The 17,279-nt window shown below is 40.5% G+C and overlaps 1 protein-coding gene across 1 annotated transcript; it reads right to left on the bottom strand.

Moving 5' to 3' along the window:
- Positions 1-112: 112 nt before the first annotated feature.
- tmprss15 (transmembrane serine protease 15) lies at positions 113-16,960 on the bottom strand. Its single transcript, XM_040150802.1, has 28 exons — positions 16,877-16,960; positions 15,821-15,940; positions 15,612-15,736; positions 14,997-15,064; positions 14,448-14,590; positions 13,504-13,554; positions 13,273-13,392; positions 12,943-13,051; positions 11,762-11,871; positions 11,441-11,581; positions 11,203-11,355; positions 10,983-11,088; positions 10,570-10,735; positions 10,334-10,475; positions 9,749-9,838; positions 8,861-8,986; positions 8,612-8,755; positions 8,393-8,503; positions 7,108-7,231; positions 6,843-6,938; positions 6,381-6,430; positions 6,150-6,212; positions 3,541-3,685; positions 2,757-2,938; positions 2,152-2,247; positions 1,907-2,046; positions 1,236-1,290; positions 113-653 (listed from the first exon to the last, which is right to left on the bottom strand). The coding sequence occupies exons 2-28, from the start codon at positions 15,930-15,932 to the stop codon at positions 532-534; spliced, it is 3,090 nt and encodes a 1,029-aa protein (XP_040006736.1). The 5' UTR covers positions 15,933-15,940; positions 16,877-16,960; the 3' UTR covers positions 113-531.
- Positions 16,961-17,279: the final 319 nt, after the last annotated feature.

Raw genomic sequence — 17,279 nt, 5'->3', positions numbered from 1 at the left:
CTGTTCATCTTGCTGCTTTATTCTTTTACCTCAGTTTGTTTTGGACAAGCTATGATCAGAACAATGTCAAACTTATTTTAATATAATAAGAATTAATTTTAAAAAATGATCATGAAAAACAAACTGAAGACTCTTATTAGATGAAGATCAGAATCTGAAAGCCATTTTTAAGGATCCCTTCAAAATAAGATACATTCTAATTTCTGTATTAGTTCTATTACAGAGTTGTTCACTGTTCAAAGTGAACTATCAGAAATGTCAGATGAGCTAACCCTAACCCTGCTGTCCCTGCTGCTGTGACACCAGTAACTGAGCCAGTCAAAAAAAGTAGTTTTCAATAATCAGATCCTGCTGAAATGTGGTCAGTGTTCCATTAAAACAGCATGGTCAGACACAGTCAGTGAGCTCTGCTAGATATCAGAGATTTTACTCAGGCTTTGTGAGCTGAGTAAACTGGCTCACACAGCCAACAGTGGTTAGCAGGGAGTAAAAGTGCTAGCGGATTAGCCTGCTAGTGGGCATGCTAGCAGGTCACAAGGAGGCGGAGGGGGAGGACCGTCTGGTCTGGGCAATCCAGGAGGTGAAGGCGGAGACTCGGGCGTAGACTCCAGGTCTCTGAGGACGCCCACAGCCAATCCCAAACGAGGTCACACCTGTCAGGAACCAACCAGAATGCGGCTTCAAACCTCAGCTACTGTGAATTTTACTGTTTTTTACATAGTAATATAAAAACCCCAGGTACAAAATGCTGTATACCGGGGTGGGCAAACAGTGGCCTGTGGGCAAAATGCGGCCTTCCAGCAAAAAAAAGGGGTTGATGATGAAAGCTGAAGATTTGACTTTGATAGTTTGTATTAAAAGTGTAGATAAGAATATAAACAATAAGAAAAAATAAAGGCAAAATAAAATACATGTTAAAATGACCTGGGTGTGCAGCCGTAAAACAGTCCCCTCAGTGTTTAATGTATGTGGATAATCTACATCTGCAGGTTTAGCACAGCACCTACATTCATGTTTATGAGTCTGTCTTTTCTAAATGACTTTATTATACTCTGCTGTAACTGTGTGAGCCTGAACTTAGAGGAAACATGACCTCGGATACTAAACTAAAAAAACTGTCCAATTAATCGAAATACATTTTATTCTTCATTGACCTGTAAGAAATAACCACAGTATATATGTGTGTGTGTGTGTGTGTGTGTGTGTGTGTGTGTGTGTGTGTGTGTGTGACTGACCAATCTGAGTCCAGTGTCCATTGTCTAGACACATCAGTGGACCTCCAGAATCGCCCTGGAAACAACAACACATTGAAACTTTATTAACAAAAACAACATAAACTTTATTAACCTGTGTGTTTACGCTGCAGCTAACTTACCAATCAGCCCTCAGATCACTTCCTCCATCCGAAATATATTAGAAAATGATCTAATAAAATATTAGTAAAATATCTCACACAATATACCAGCAAAATATCAGTGAAATATCTGAGAAACATAATTTTGATAGAACATTTGGAGCCTCTCCTGAACCCGACACGTTTCCTGTGTGTTTGTGAAGTGACCTTGGTAGAACTCTGCTGAAAGTAACAGCAGTAACAGCAGCATGTTTACTGGCAGTAGAGGAACAAATACGGTGTTACTGCTGATATCGTCACCATCTCATACACTTGTCTGTACTCTTCACTCCTCTTCTTGTCTGGGTTCTGAAGCCGTCGCGGCTCGTTTGCATCCACTAATGTCCTCTGGCGTGCTGATATCTGAGTTTACTGCTACCAGGGCTAAATACACTTGTGTCTGTTTCACTGATCTGATCTAATACAGCGTCACTCTGCTGACAGCGGGACCTGATTTGGTTCAGATTCTGATGGTGGGCTGTGGAGTCCAGATGAGTCCAGGTGAGTAGTTACCTGACAGGAGTCAACCCCTCCTTTGGGGTATCCAGCACACAGCATGCTGGAGGTGATGGTGTACTCAGGTAACTGACGTTGACAATTATCCTGAACCACCAGAGGAACCTCGGCCTCCTGGAGAACATCAGGGAGAGAACCTGAGAGAGAGACAGAGAGAGAGACAGGTCAGTGAGAGAGACCGGTGCAGAGAGTGACACATTTAGGTGTGTCCTCATGTCTTTGTGTGTCCTGGTGTGTCTCACCCTGCTCAGCGTCTCGTCCCCAACCAGCGATGAAACATTTTCTTCCTTCTGGGAAGTCCTGACCTTCAGCAGGTAAACACACCGGCTGGATCGTCTCTGAAAAACACATTTCTCTTCAGGATAACGAGGAGTTATTTCAAGAATCTTATTTATTGCAACAAAAGTGATTTCTACTTTGTTGACAGCTGTTTTTAAAAAATACTGAAATAAGCGGTTATGTTGACAAAGATTTTTTTTTTTTTGGAACATGAAACTAACATTTTAAGACCAAAAATAGAATAAGTTGTATACATTTTTGTTTTGTAGAAACCATCCTTATTGTCTTTAAATCCACAGTTATTGACATCATTGCTCTGAAACTACAGAGTTACCATGAAGCTCTGACTGTAGAACTCAAACTGTATGCAGATGACTTATACTTAAGAATTTCATATTCAGGAAATTCACTGCAAACTACATTGTGAGTTTGATTCTCAACCAGCTGCTTCAGTTTCTGTTGTTTCTAAAGTTGAATTTTGCAATTAAGAATTAATGTCCTAATATTTTGTTCTTGTTTACTGTTTGTCCTGTTGTTTTTCTCTGCCTTTTTGTGTGTTGTTACTGACGGGTGAAGTTGACTGGCTGCTGCAGATGCATCATGGCAATGTCAGCCTGTTTGCTTCGTCTGTTGTACTCTCTGTTGATGACGATGCGATCAATTCGTCGGGTCTGAACGTCCAAAGAGTTCATGTCACTGTGAGAGTGAAGACCAAGAACAGCCAACCAGGACTGGAGGTGGATGTTTTTCCTGTGGAGAAGGAACTGAATTTACTTAATTTCTTTATCATGTCTTTATGTCCTTGTGAGGATGACTGTTGGACAAACACAAAAAACCATGTAACCAGAAGAGACGATCACAACTGTACTGTATGAGTTTTAACAGCTGACCTTCTCATCGTCATCACTTATTTATCAGCATCATCAAATCGTCAACAACAACAGTTCTATTAGCGCCCCCTACAGGCTGCAGTGTTCATTACAGTCACAGTATCAACAATATCCTGATGATTTATCTGTTCTCAGTCTGTCCACACAGACCGGCAGCAGAGAGTTTGTTTACCTGAAGAGAACTTATGGCAACACGATTGTCAGCATTTTTGCACCAATCACATAATACACACGCTCAGAGTTCATATTATTTGAAGTTGAACTACTGTTTGAATGTGAACTTTTCAAACTTGTCCAGCCAGATTAGAAATGAACAATTAGCAGAGACCCAGAGGTAAAGTTTCTGAGTTTCCATGTATGTAATACGTATCTAATCCATTTTAGGACAACACTGCCATTTATAGATTCTATAAACCCTTCGTGTTATTAGATGAAATATGATTTGCGATTTGAGTCTCTCACCCGTAGACACAGTGTGCAGCAGTCAGCAGCCAATCACTGCCAATCAGTGAGGCTCCACATATATGACGCCCTCGCCACTTCAGGGACACCATCCACGGCCACGCCCCAATCATTGCATTAGCCCCGCCCACCACTCGGGTCACACCTGACAGGTAACAACAAACACACAAACTAACTCAGAAACGACAAAATCAGAAAATCAGATCTATAAAACCGTGCGCACGCAGACCTTTATAAATCAAAGTCCACCTAGAAATGCACACATGTGCATCAGCTTCGTTCCATAACCATAAATGTTCATTTAGAAACAGCACATAAATGTTGACACATAGAAATGAGCCTGCTGATCAATGGTTATTTATGTTTAATCATGGCAACAACCGAGAGAGAGACCAGAAAATTGAATTTTTCAGAATCAAAAATCAAGGTGCTTGTGGGTAAGGTGGAGGGTAGACAGCACATATTGCTTGGTGGCCACAGCAGTGGGGTCACAAACAAAAGAAAATGCAGTGCAGCAAGGGCAACATGTTGCGGCCGTGGTTAATACAGTTAATTCACGCAGGTAACAGCTGGTTGCCAGAAACCCCTGAGTGGTCGGGACTTATATATGTACCAGAATGGTGTGGTTCCCGTCAGGTTGGTCTGTCTAATGTTGGACCAAGTTCAGCACATAGATCCAAGAGCACAGCTCTAGATAGGCTTATTAGCCATTCATCGTCACGGGCCAGGAAATCTTTTTGGTCCCTGAACACATTTTCCCTCCTAATTCTTCCATTCACATAGATCTCAAGCAGTGGCAGTGTATCCATAACGCAGCATTATGCACGAATGTCAGTGCAGTATTTACAATACACGTTTACAGCAATCAGACTGATTGCTTCAAACTTTGCCAAAATGATCGCAACAATCAGTGGTAGCCTATCCGCCACCCTGGGATATCATTTGAAAATGGAAGTTTGATAGGTGAACACAATTTATTTATTTAAGTGGTGTCTCCAGTGCACTCTGTGCGCCTGACTACACAGTCGTGTTCACTGCGGTGATTTTACACACAAAATCTATATGAAAACACACAAAAACTATATGTCAGCAGCATACAGTCCGGCCCTCTCCTCTGCTTAGCGACAACACTGATGAAATATTGAACGGAATTTGATTTGAGATTCGAGTTGGCTTATATCTTCTACAATTAAAAAGGTGCATATGGAATAATCATGGCTCACAAGCACAAGCACAAATAACGCTACTGGTTTGAGTATTTATGATAAATTGGATCTATACGTAATGTGTGATTTGAAGTGAAATTAAATGTGTGAGAGGCACCATTAAATGTATAATAATGCCTCTCCCATTTAATTTGTACAATCTGGCTTCAATTCACAGACTCACCATCTGCCTCGCCAGGGGCACCTTAACATAACTGTAGGCACTGGGGCTACAGACTTTTTGGATAGTTACAGGTCAATGGACACCACGGCAGGAATAAATCAGATAGCCTGCGTCTCCTTATAGAATTGACAGCACAATAAAGCAGCAGAAAAAGTCCGGATGTATAAACAACATCAACTCCGCAGCGGCTTCAGCCAACAAACACAGACATGATGCTACGTTTGCTAGGCAACGCAGTAGTTATTCTCTCCTCTCTACAGTGAGTAACAACAATCAGTCATTTGTTGCACTCACCGTTCTGAATGTCACTCTGTGAGTCTTGTCCACTGCAGAGTCCTCCACAATTTGCTCTAAATCCAACTTCTCCACTAGTTCATTATCAGTGCAAAATAGTGGAGTTTCAGACACTGCACTGAATGAGCTCTGCAGTCACAACAGGGAAGATCACCAACAGCAGAAAGGTAGTGCACAACTCCCTGATGGTAGAAGTGAATGTAGAGGTCACAGCTGAAGGATCAACCCTCAGTATTTTAGCATTTAGTGTCTAGTCAGACCCAGCATGCACCTGTGGGTCACACAACATGGCTGGTATGTTTGATTTGGGACACTAGCCGTGTCAGCTTCTTCTCTGCTGCAGCTGCTGATTTGGCCCTGGTCATTAGTGTTATTGTTCTATTCTGTTTCCACAGTCTTTTTAGTAGTTTACAGTTTGCTGTTGTGAAAGAATGCATTTTGCACCATGAGTAAAGTTATGTGCATGGTTAGTACCGTCCCTCCAGTATATGTGCGGCGGAGCATTTTGGATGATGATGACAAGCCTGTCGGGCGTCCAACCAACCAGAGGCCTCAAGAGAAAAAAAAAAAGAAATAAAGTAAAGAAAAAAAGAAAGGGAAGACAAAAAAATTAAGCTCATGTCTGATTAGGCCCCTGGTAGGCCATAGGCCTGGGGCTCAAGCCCTGGTAAGGCCGTGTACTAAGGGACCCCTGTGCGTCGCCAATTTTCCCTGTCTCCAAAATGTTCATATTCATTTGTCAGAGTTTCCGTACGGGTGCGCACATTCTCCCGTCAAGTTTGTTTTTATAGATCTCAACATTTGCGAGGGAATTGTCATATGCCTCTTTCAGGCCCCATTTTGTGCGTGTGCAACGGTTATAAATGAGGCTCCTGTTTACCAACAAGAGTTAAGGTCAAACTGAAAAACAGAATTAATTTTCTTACCATGACCAGGTTTCCTCTCCTCTGATTGGTCCTTCTCTCGTGTGACTTGACGAACTCCACAAGCTAAAACACACAGAGGCTTGGTAAGTCTTCAAATATAAAACATCTCAGTTCGCTCAGCCTGAAACAACCTTTAAATTGATATGAAAAAAATGAAGTTGTTTTAACAGTGAGTGTTTATGAGTGTAGCAGTGTGTTGTTTTAACGGTCAGCATTTATGAGTGTACTCACGTTGGTTGTCGCAGTGCAGAGAAATCACTTCCTCGCTGAGGCAGGTTTCACTGTAAAAAAAAAAGGTTGTTACATTAATTTACTCTTTCTGGCGCTGGTTGTGTTTTGGATTCAGTTTTTAGTTATAGTTCTGTTCCTGGTTCAGTTTCTAGTTCTGCTTCTGCCTCTGTGTCTGTTTCTGTTTCCGGTCATGGTTCTAGCTCTGGCTGTTGTCTTCAGCAACTAACTTAAAACTTCAGGCTTCTGTTGTTGTCTTGTTGTAATTATATTTCTAGTTTTGTTTTTGGTTTGGTTTTGTGGTTATGGTGCGGTTTCTGGTCCTAGATCTGTTTTTAGACCTGGTTCTAGATGTAGCTAAGGGTCTGGTGTTCAGTACCTTACACTGCTTTTAATTATAGTTTGAGCTCTAGTTGTAGTTCTGGTTGTAGTTTTGGTCCAAGTGATGGTCCTTGTCTTCAGTACCTGACAGTGGTTTCCAGTGTTCCATTACTGGTGACTGAGATGGTTGTAAATGGCGAATCTTGCAGCAGAGCTGGCAGTAGCGAGGCCTCTCCAGACCTGCAGAGAGTTAGGGACAAAAACCAGATCTAAGTCTAGATCTGAAACTTCAGAACTCTTCTACAACCTGAATTACCTGTATCCCAGGTACTGACAGGTGAGGTCAGACGGGTGAGTGTTACCCGAACCCCTAGGTACTGACAGGTATGGTTGGACAGCTGAGTGTTACCTGTATCCCAGGTACTGACAGATGAGGTCAGACAGGTGAGAGTCCCAGGTGTCAGCACACACAGTGAACAGAGTAGAGACAAGTTGAAACTGAAGACGGCTGGAACCATTCACTTGCAACACAACTATCACCCCCACACACACACACACACACACACACACACACACACACACACACACACACACACTGATGACATATCAAAAAAACATAAATAACATAGTTACTTCCTACTCAGGTGACCTCACAATCTCTGTGAGGACAACTGAGCGTCTGATTTGTCTCTTAAAATGTCCTCTGAACAATGGACCAGTTTAACCCTCGTTAGGTTTGTTTACACGGTTTACAGGTGTATGTCTGTGGACCCCATAAAAAGTCATGTTACTGATTTCTGCTCAAATACCTCCAGGGTTCACTTCTGGTTTAGTTCAAACAAATAAAAGCACCTGTACAATGTAACCTTACAATATAATGACAATATAATGTAAAAATGTAACAACACAATGCAACATAACATTGTAACAACACAATGTAATGACAAAACGTGACGTAACAATGTAGTGTAGCAATGTAATGTAATGTAATATAAAATAATGTATCATTAGGTAAAGTAACGATCTAACATAAACATTATACATAATGAAACTGTAGAAATGGTTAAATCATACAAATATTTGTTTGCTATTTTGATGATCATCTTAAATTTGATGTGAACACAGACGCTACATTATGTTTTGCCTGCTTGTCCAACTAACTACTGTCTTTGCATTCCTTTTGTGTACTGTATATTGTATTATTCATTTGTTTGCATGTTCATGTGTTGTGCGAACAATGAGCTGCCCCCAAAAAAGTGCTCTGAGTGGGATTAATAAAACTGTTTGTATTTCTAACAATTAAATGTAAAATAACATAACATGGAGTAACATGACATTACATGATATAATGTGCCATAATTTAATGTAACAACATAACATGAGGCATCTTAACAATCTAACCTAGCAATGTAACGTAACATGGAGTAACATGACGTCACGTGACATAATATAACATAACATGATAAGTGATGTTGTAATGTACCACAAGATAACAAACAGCGTGATGTAAGGTAACAAGGATGTAACATAACAATATAATGTAACTTAAAGTACTTTTGTAACTTTAACACAACATAAACAAATATAAAATCCCCACAGTTTCTACCAAACAACAGACAGACCAATGAAAACACTGAAGTTAATCTCTGTGACGTATTATTACATCCTGTATTACTTATCAAACTCTCACTCACCACAGTCGGCTTCATCAGAGGCATCGGGGCAGTCGACCAATGCGTCACACTGACCATTACCGTGGATACAACTTCCTGTCTGACACTGGAACTGCCCAGCTGCACACGGAGCTGTTCACAAATCACATGACCAATCATAAACAATCATCAATAATACTAGTAAATATTAATGCTCTTTTCTGTTTTGACACAAACTAAAGTCTGACCTTTCTGACTCACCTGGTGTCCCCAGGTCGACCCCAGAGGTGAAGTTGGCTCTGAATCCGCGGCTGTGACCCGAGCTGTCCGTAAAGAACCATACTGTCATCTGATTGGTTGTTGAGAACAAGTCGTGGGCGGGGCCATCACTGCCTGTGAGGACAGCTGAAAAAAAAAAACAAGTTAAAACCTGAAGAGGAGCAAACTGAATAATCACAGTTACAGGTGAGGATGAAGCTGAAGAGGATTGTGGGTGAAACACCACCTCACCCAGTACGGTGGAGTTAGGCCCCGCCCCGTCCCGCACCTCTACAACATCAAAGGTCGCTTCGACCTCAAAGTCCAGGAAGTGGAGCTGGATGTTTCGACCCTTCACAGTGTGGAGAGTCCAGAGACCTGCAGCAGCAGAGGATAATGTGTAATTTACAGCACCAACATATTGGGTGAGGTTCAAAACAACAACAGGTAAACATTTCCTGGTTAAATCAGGGATCAGTGGCTCTGTAAATATGGCTGAAGATTGAGACTTAAGTCTAAATTTATAAAATAATTTCTCTTCTGTTTCGTCTCTCCAACATGTTGACTGAAAAAAGAAAGTAAAGTGTATCTTTATTGAAACAGCTCAAATGAGAAAATATAAAAATAAAAATAACAGGAAATAAAAGCGCAGATATACAGTATGTCCACATAACAGTGAAACTGAAAATAGGAGGTAAACAATTCTAAATAAATAGATGTAAATACATTAATATAAACTGTACTGAGTTTTATAGTCACATTAAAACGGGAAACTCAATGTAAGACACATACAACATATTAATTTGTAGGGCATCAAAATCAGGTTCTGGTTCAGATCTTTTGTTTTTGTAGTAGGATACACACAGTTTAATGAATTAAATCAAATTTTCATCTCAATCGCAACCCGTTTTTTATATAGAGTGAATTACTGTTGACTTATGGGTAAGTGAGTTTTGAGTGTTACAATCCAAAAATAGACGTCTTAAGTCCTGAAGTCCAATTAGTTCAGAGAAAACTAGTGGAGACCAGATAAAAACCAGATACAGAGGTATTAGTAAAGTATAAATAAGAAGTGGGAGTACAGGTATTAGAGTAAGAAGTGAAGATTGAAGGTGACACTGGGCAGACAGCTGTACTCACACTGAGCCTCGTTCCCATAGGATTGTGGGTAGTTTGGTGAGCTGAAGGTGGAGTTTGGCTCCCAGAGGTCAAAGGGTCCTCCACAGTCAGCTGGACCAAACAGAGCAGAGTGGAAGAAATCAGACTGGATCCAGATCCCAGGTGTACTGTATGTACAATATGACCATGTTCAGGTAGAGTGTATGAATACTAATATTAACTTATGCTGCACAATATTTATGACTTATATACTTAAAACATATCCATATAAACATATCCAACACTGTTACAAAACATACCTTCATGTGCGTTATAATTAATAATTCATAAAACGGAACTGTTTGAACTATGACAGCAAATTAACATATTTCTTATTTTAAAAATGGTAAACTTAGTTTTCAATAAAAAGAAAGAATAAACATGTTAATTGTGTGTGTCAGTTACTAACAAACAAAAATACAAATAATAATGAAAGATCAATATGTAAATATTTTTTAAAAATAAGACATTAAACAAAAAAATAACATTGACTAAATTATATTATGAATATAATATTAGTAATAAAAATTTAAAAAAATATAACAACATTTGTGGCCTGCATCTCACATGGTATAAGGGGCGTGGTCGTTGGAGGCAGTACATTGGTTGGTTCCGGCGGGGCGGGGCCACAGGGATCAGCGGTCAGTGTGATGTCATCCAGAGCAATGTCGTTCCTTATCCCTCCCTTCTTCAAAGCTTCAAACACCACCTGTGGAGGTCAGAGGTCACACAATGATTGATCACCTATAGATGAGGATCAATAAACTGATCACTCTGCGGACTTCCTGCTTGGTGTCACTGACCCTGGCCTGTGTTGTCAGGTTGAAGGTCACCTGGCCATAGTTCCAGTTGTCGCCATAGTTACCATCTCTCTGGAACACCACGGTAACGGCAGGTTCCGGCTGTGATTGAGACGATTGGAGCAGTAGGACTCTGAGACGGTGGATGTCCTCTCCAAACATGTGGTACCTGCAAAAAAAAAAAAGATGTTTGTATGTGTACATGTTTATTCAGTAACATGTTTGTTTGTTTTTGTCTTGTCTACTTGTCTTTGTTTGTTTACTAATTTAAAACAATAGAATATTTCTCATTTTTGTTTGATTGTTCATTTTCTTTTGTTTATTAGTCTACTTTTGTGGTGTTTACATGTTTATTTTCTGTTTTTGACATGTTGATTTGTTTTTTGGTTGTTTACATGTTTATTTCCGTTGTTTACCAGAAGCTCAGACACATGGGCTTTGTGTGCGGAATCAGAGGGAGGCTGTGGATCCTGAAGCTCTTCAGCCGTGGGCCAGGACTCAGAGGTGTGATGACGTAGAAACCTGACAGAGTTCAGCACAAACAGATAAATACTATTGCTAATGACACTAATACAAAATAATGAACCATTTCCATTAGATATGATAACGTTATGCTGCCCTTCACATTAAACCCACCTGAGCTGTTACCCAGTGTGTGATCGACATCCGGGCCGGTCAGTGGAGGAAATGTGAAGCCGCTGATTCGAATCCAGTCTCCATCATCGTCGTCCTGCCGCTGCCTCCAGAAACACATGCCCTGCTCAAAGGTACAGGTCAGCTTCTCTTCATCTGAACAGAGAGCGACACAGAGAGACAGAGTCAGTTACAGCAAAACGCTCAGTAACACTTTAATATTTTTCATGTAAAGTGTTACTCGAGAGGTCGGAGGTGTTGGCGGTGCTGTAGATGGCGGTGAACCCTGACAGGTTGTTGACATCATCAGAGATAAACTCCACGGTTGATTGGTCGGTCAGCAGCCACACGGTCCCAGGAGGGGCGGTGCCTGAGAGCTCAGCTGCAAATCATGTCAACATGTCAGTTACTGTGTCGTCAGGTTAAAAGAAGTCTGAGTCAATCCACAGGACCAGGATCGAGTCTGATACAGCTGCAAGAGCCTGATCCTGCTCCATCTTAGATCTGAACATTGAAAGCATGTAAAACATGTAATCACTGTCTGTGTGTGTTTGAAGTTTACCTGTGAGCAGTTTGTGCGGTCCGACTCCTTCATAAAGTTTCAGAGTATCTGTACGTTCTTCTGTTTCAAACTGATGGAAGTTGATCTGAACTGAAAGTCCTCTCTCAACCCTGAAAATAACTTTGTTTTACTCTCAGAAAGAAACTCAGAGTCTGTATGTGAAATATTCTGGAGAAAAAAATAGCACACTCCCAAACATCCCTGTTTTCCCCTTAAAATACGAATGTTATTGTAAATGTCCCATCAGTGTGACAGCAGAAGGAGTTCAGTGATCATAAAAGGACTCCTATGTGTGTATGCAGTGTGTGTACAGTATGCAATGCGTGCAGTCGGTATGCAAGGGTGTATGCACATTGCATGCAATGTGTTTGCGGTGAGTATACAGTGTGTGTGTAGTGTGTACATGGTGTACGTATGCGTAAAGGTTTATGTATACAGTATGTAGGCACTGTGTGCTCAGTGTGTGTGCAGTCTGTGTGAAGTGTGTATACCATCTATATACAGTGTATTTTCAGTCTGTTCAGTGAAATACAGTGTGTGCTCAGTGTGTGTGTACTCTAAGCAGCTTGTGTGCAGTGTTTGTGAGTGTTCAGTGTAATCGAGTGTTTGTTCAGTGTGTATGCAGTGTGTGTTGATTGTGTATACAGTGTGTGCAGTGTTTGGTGTGTGTTCAGTGTTTGTGTGTGTGTGTGTGTGTGTGTGTACAATGTGTGCTCAGTGTGTGCAGTGTTTGGTGTGTGTTCAGTGCTGTTTTCAGTGTGTATACAGTGTGTGCAGTGTGTATACTGTTGTATATAGTGTCTATTCAGTGTATGCAGTGTTGGTTCAGTGTGTATACTGGTGTATACAGTGTTTATTATGTGTGCTGTGTTTAGTGTGTGTTCACTGTGTGTTCAGTGTGTGCGGTGTTTGGTGTGTGTTCAGTGTGTTTGTGTACAGTGTGTTCTCAGTGTGTACACAGTGTGTGTTCGATATGTATTCAGTGTGTATTCAGTTGGTTCAGTGTGTATTCACTGTGTGTGTGTGTGCAGTGTGTATACTGGTGTATGCAGTGTGTTTTCAGTGTGTATACTTGTGTATACAGTTGATATTCAGTGTGTTCAGTTTCTGCAGGGTTTGGTCCATGTTCAGTGTAATATAGTGTGTGTTCAGTGTGTGTGTGCAGCCAGTCAGAGTTTGACCTGATGATCCAGCGACAGAAGCTGCTGCTGTTGTACGTCTCAGAAATGTCTGATGAACTGAACGAACCGCTTGGTCCTCTCAGCACGAACTGCCCATCACAAGCTGTCGCTGTGGAGATGAGGGTGATGATATCACCTGATCAGTCTGAAAAAACTGAGATCTGCTGTTTGTGGCATGTTTGCTCCAGCTTACGGAAGAAATGTATTATTGATAACATCAAGATCAATGTAGTATATGCGGATAATATCCCACCTCCTGACGCCTGTTCAACTGTCGAGCTACCGCTCCTCTTTAATGTAACTAATATCTTAATATAAATAATCACTGACCACAAAGAGCAGTGTCTTCATCAGAGGAGTCAGGACAGTCGTCGACTCCGTCACAGAACCGATCAATCAGAACACACATCGATTGATCGGCACAAAATTTCTGATAAGGAGGACACGTCACTGTGGAGACACAGAGGAGAAAAACAACTTTAAAAAGTGAGCATGAGACTGATAAATATTAACAATCTTTAATAAAACGAACTGAGAACTGTTTCTGAAGAGTTTTCTCACCGGTTGTAGGTGTTACGGTCGTCGGTGCGGCTGTCGTCTCGTCTGATTTCTCTGCAGGAAAAGTTTCAGTTACATCCTGAAATTATTTTTATAGTTTCTGTTGCTGTCTGTTTGTTGTTTGATTCTCAGGTTTAGAGCAGAAAGATGTGGTGTAAAATAATATAAACTCATGTAAAAAAAAATATAAAGTCATGTTGTAAAAGTAACAAATAGATATCTTAACAGACATACAACTTGGCTTCAGTCTGATGTAGTAGATACTGGTTTTATCTAAAGTGATCAGATCAGAAAAAGTATAATCCGGGTTTGATCTGGTCTGGACTCAGTCTATTCTAATATAAACCCTGCTCTAATCTAATCCATTCGAAATCATTGGATTCTAGTCAAATGCAATTTAATCTAATGGAATTTGCCAGAAATTCTCTAATATTGTGCAGTTTCAGAGAGAACCACAGCGCAAATTCATCGGTTCAAGAGTTCACTTAAAGTTTTTGTTGTTGGATGGTTGGTAAACTACCAGGAATGAAACTCAGCACTTTCTCCAGGATTTTTATTCATTCATTATGTGAATTTTCACATTTGTTCTGAGCAGAGAGGTGAGTCTGACAGGACTCTGCTGTTGTACTGATGAATTAGTGCTGTGGAAATAAAGATTACACTGAATTTACGCTGGGCCTTTATTTGTTCGTGGTGGCACATGAGATTTTTACACACTTTGACATTATTTGAATAGAACAGAATTTAATCTAGTCTTATTTGTTCTAAACCAACCTGATCTGATTTGATCTAATTTACTGTAACCCAGTCGTCTTTAGTCTGATTGGATGGTTTGTCTTCAAGTTTAAAGGAACTTTAAAAAAAAAAAAACAAGTTTATAAAAGGAAATGTGACCTCACAGTGTCACCTGTGACCTCAGTGACCCCACAGTGACCTCACAGTGTCACCTGTGATCTGGATGCTGTTTCTTTTGATCACCAATCCTCTGCCCTCTGCCTCCTGAAGCCCCGCCCACAGCTGCTGCTGTGCCTCCTTCACATCGATCAGCTGAGTGAACCAGAGGTCAAAGGTCACGGCCACGCTGCCCCGACTGAGGACACACATCAGTAACAGTAATCACCTCATCAACAGGATTATCAACAGATTAATTACAATCGGTTAGAATCACCAGCACTGTACGACATAGAGACACACGTCATCTGCCTCTGATCAATCAAATAATCAATCAATCAAATGTAGCTGAGAAGTAAAGGAACTAACCAACTGATAATCAATCAATTAATCAATTAAGATGTTAATCAATGTAAAATAAAACAGGATCTGCTGCCTTCTAACAACTTTTTTTGTTGGGGTAAAACGGATTAATCAGCAGATCATCGATCAGTGATGATGTGATTGATCCTTTGATCAGCTCTGTTGCTGAGATGAAACCGATGAATAAATTAGTTGTTGATGATGGAATAGTAAAGCTGTGACTGATCGCAACAATATCTCACCTGAAGTGTGACACCTGACAGGACCTGTAGAGCCATCTAAGCTCAGTGTGGCTGAATGCCTCCGACACCTGTCAACCAATCAGAGGTCCGCCTGTGATCAGGTGAGTTTACAGTGAAACATGAGACCCACAGACAGACTGTGTGATCTGTGATGTCATTAAACCTGATGAAAGTGATCAGATCAGTACTGATCACCACGCTTCATATAGTTTTGTCCTAAAATACAGAACACAGATGGGGGAGCCGTTCACGGCCGTGGAAGAAAAAACAGAGTGAAACATCCTCAGCTTGTGGTGCGTTGGTAAATCTGGCGCTAAAGAGTCGATACGGCTGCGTGTGAACGACTGTTTACACTGATTTAATCTTTAAATTTACAAAAAACAACCTTCAGTATGTCAAAATTTACTGTGAAGAGATTCACACTGATACACTGAGCAATACTGAGCAATACAGAGCCACTTTGCCTGCTGTCTTTCCAAATAAAAGCTAATAATGTTAAAACATACAGGAGGTTGGGGCCACCTGTAGCCTTACAAAATAAAAGTTGCTAAAGCGACCAAATGCTGGATGCTGAATCTGCCTGTTCTCTTTCGAAGTAAAAGCCTATGATCTCACCAGCTGTTGGACGTCGAAGGCCAGAGATTTAAACCGGAGACTGCTGGAGTTCCTCAGCTCTTCAGAGAACACAGCTCCCTCTGTGATCACCATGCGACCACTCAGCACCACAGGCTCAACGGCACCTCGGCACACAAGCAACAACATTAATACTGATTAATAACACCTCTGAAATCTGATCAGTTTATTAAAACCAGACTGTGAGTTACCTTCAGGCCTCAGGCTGATCCATGAAACTACAATCAGTCCGACACAACAGATCAGAAGAACAGAAGAAACAACGCTGAGGAGAAACTCCAGAGATGACACATGCTGCTTCATACTGACAGCTGCAGGGAACAATACATAGTCCATCAATCAATCACTCAATCAATCAATAAGAGAGTTTTTAAAACAAGAATCAGCTTTTCTAGGAGCTGTTTATCAGTCAGGTCTTGCTGCAGTTATTAGAGAGCAGTTTTCATTTTGTTTTTCTTCTTTTTTATTTGGTTTTGTAAAGTGTTTTATGTGTGTGGACTTTTTATGACACACAAAAAAAAAACATTATGAATGAAGGAGTAAATAAATAAATGAATGAATGAATGAATATATGAATGCGCTCCATTTGAGTTTGTTCAAATGAAAAAGTTCTCTGTAGTTTATAAATATGTTTAAATCCTAAAAATAATGTTGAGACTGAAGGTTCATTCTTGACCTTGGAAACAGCTGTTTGACAAAACAATCTCACCGAAAATTTACACAAGGTAAACAAGACCTCATGGAGCTCTGTGATTGATGGATCTTCTGCAACTCTGGAGAGTTTTTGGTTAATCAAACTAAATGAGTGGCTGTAGATTTACAGCTGCAGAGTTTTAGAGAAAGTTTGTGAACTTCTACTAAATCGGTTCCTCTCACGTCAAGACAAACGGCTGAGTCCTGTTTCAAGATCTCAGTTCATTGGTCTGAGTCTGGTCTGACTCTGGTCTGAGTGGATAAGATTGGCTGGTTTTGGTTTTATTGATTTAACAGTATGAGAAAGAACAATTGTGAAAATGTCCCGATGATACAGTATAGTCCAGACTCATTTCTAATGTGGTTGCTGATGTAAAGAGAGTGAAGATACTAACACAACAGTCAGTCCGAGTTATGCAGCAACAGAAATATCTCGTATGCACTGGTACATACAAGCTTTAATTAGGAGGAGAGTCTAAGTTTAACCTCATTTTAAAACCATCTCACTTACACCTGTCTGTGTTAAACTAAATCAACAACATGAGTCGGTTTACCTGCTGCAGACCTCAGATCAGTTTGTTTTCCTCTTCAGCTGTTTTCTGTTTGTTTTTCTTGTTCACAGCGGATCTAAAATCTGAGGATTCAGGATCAGGAACAGCACAACTGTCTGTCCTCTCTGGCTCTGAACCTGACCTGTGATCAGCTTTTATTGAGCTGCAAATGACTAATGTCTCATTATCAATTGAGCAGCTGATAAACATTTATTATATTTCAGCTGCTGGGAACACTAAGCAGAAGGAGATAAACTGGTTTATGTTTGTGACTCTTCATTAATATCATAAAATGCAACGCTTTAGAAAAGATTTCATCGTATACTTGTATCATTGCATGTCTTCATCATGTTCATCTAAGTGTCACAATATCATTAGAATGAGCAGGTGTAAATGTCAGTACAGA

Source organism: Xiphias gladius, chromosome 17 (genome assembly GCF_016859285.1).
Source record: "Xiphias gladius isolate SHS-SW01 ecotype Sanya breed wild chromosome 17, ASM1685928v1, whole genome shotgun sequence".
In the NCBI taxonomy this organism is placed as follows: Eukaryota; Metazoa; Chordata; class Actinopteri; order Istiophoriformes; family Xiphiidae; genus Xiphias; species Xiphias gladius.
The sequence above is the reverse complement of the archived record's forward strand: the minus strand, read 5'-3'. Positions and strand labels throughout refer to the sequence as shown.

Coding starts and splice junctions, on each gene's coding strand:
- tmprss15 (XM_040150802.1), bottom strand. CDS start 15,932: ATGAAGCAGCATGTGTCATCTCTGGAGTTTCTCCTCAGCGTTGTTTCT. Junction 13,393..13,503: donor GACCGTAACACCTACAACCG/GTGAGAAAACTC, acceptor GTGTCTCCACAG/TGACGTGTCCTCCTTATCAG. Junction 1,291..1,906: donor GAGGGGTTGACTCCTGTCAG/GTAACTACTCAC, acceptor TGTTGTTTCCAG/GGCGATTCTGGAGGTCCACT.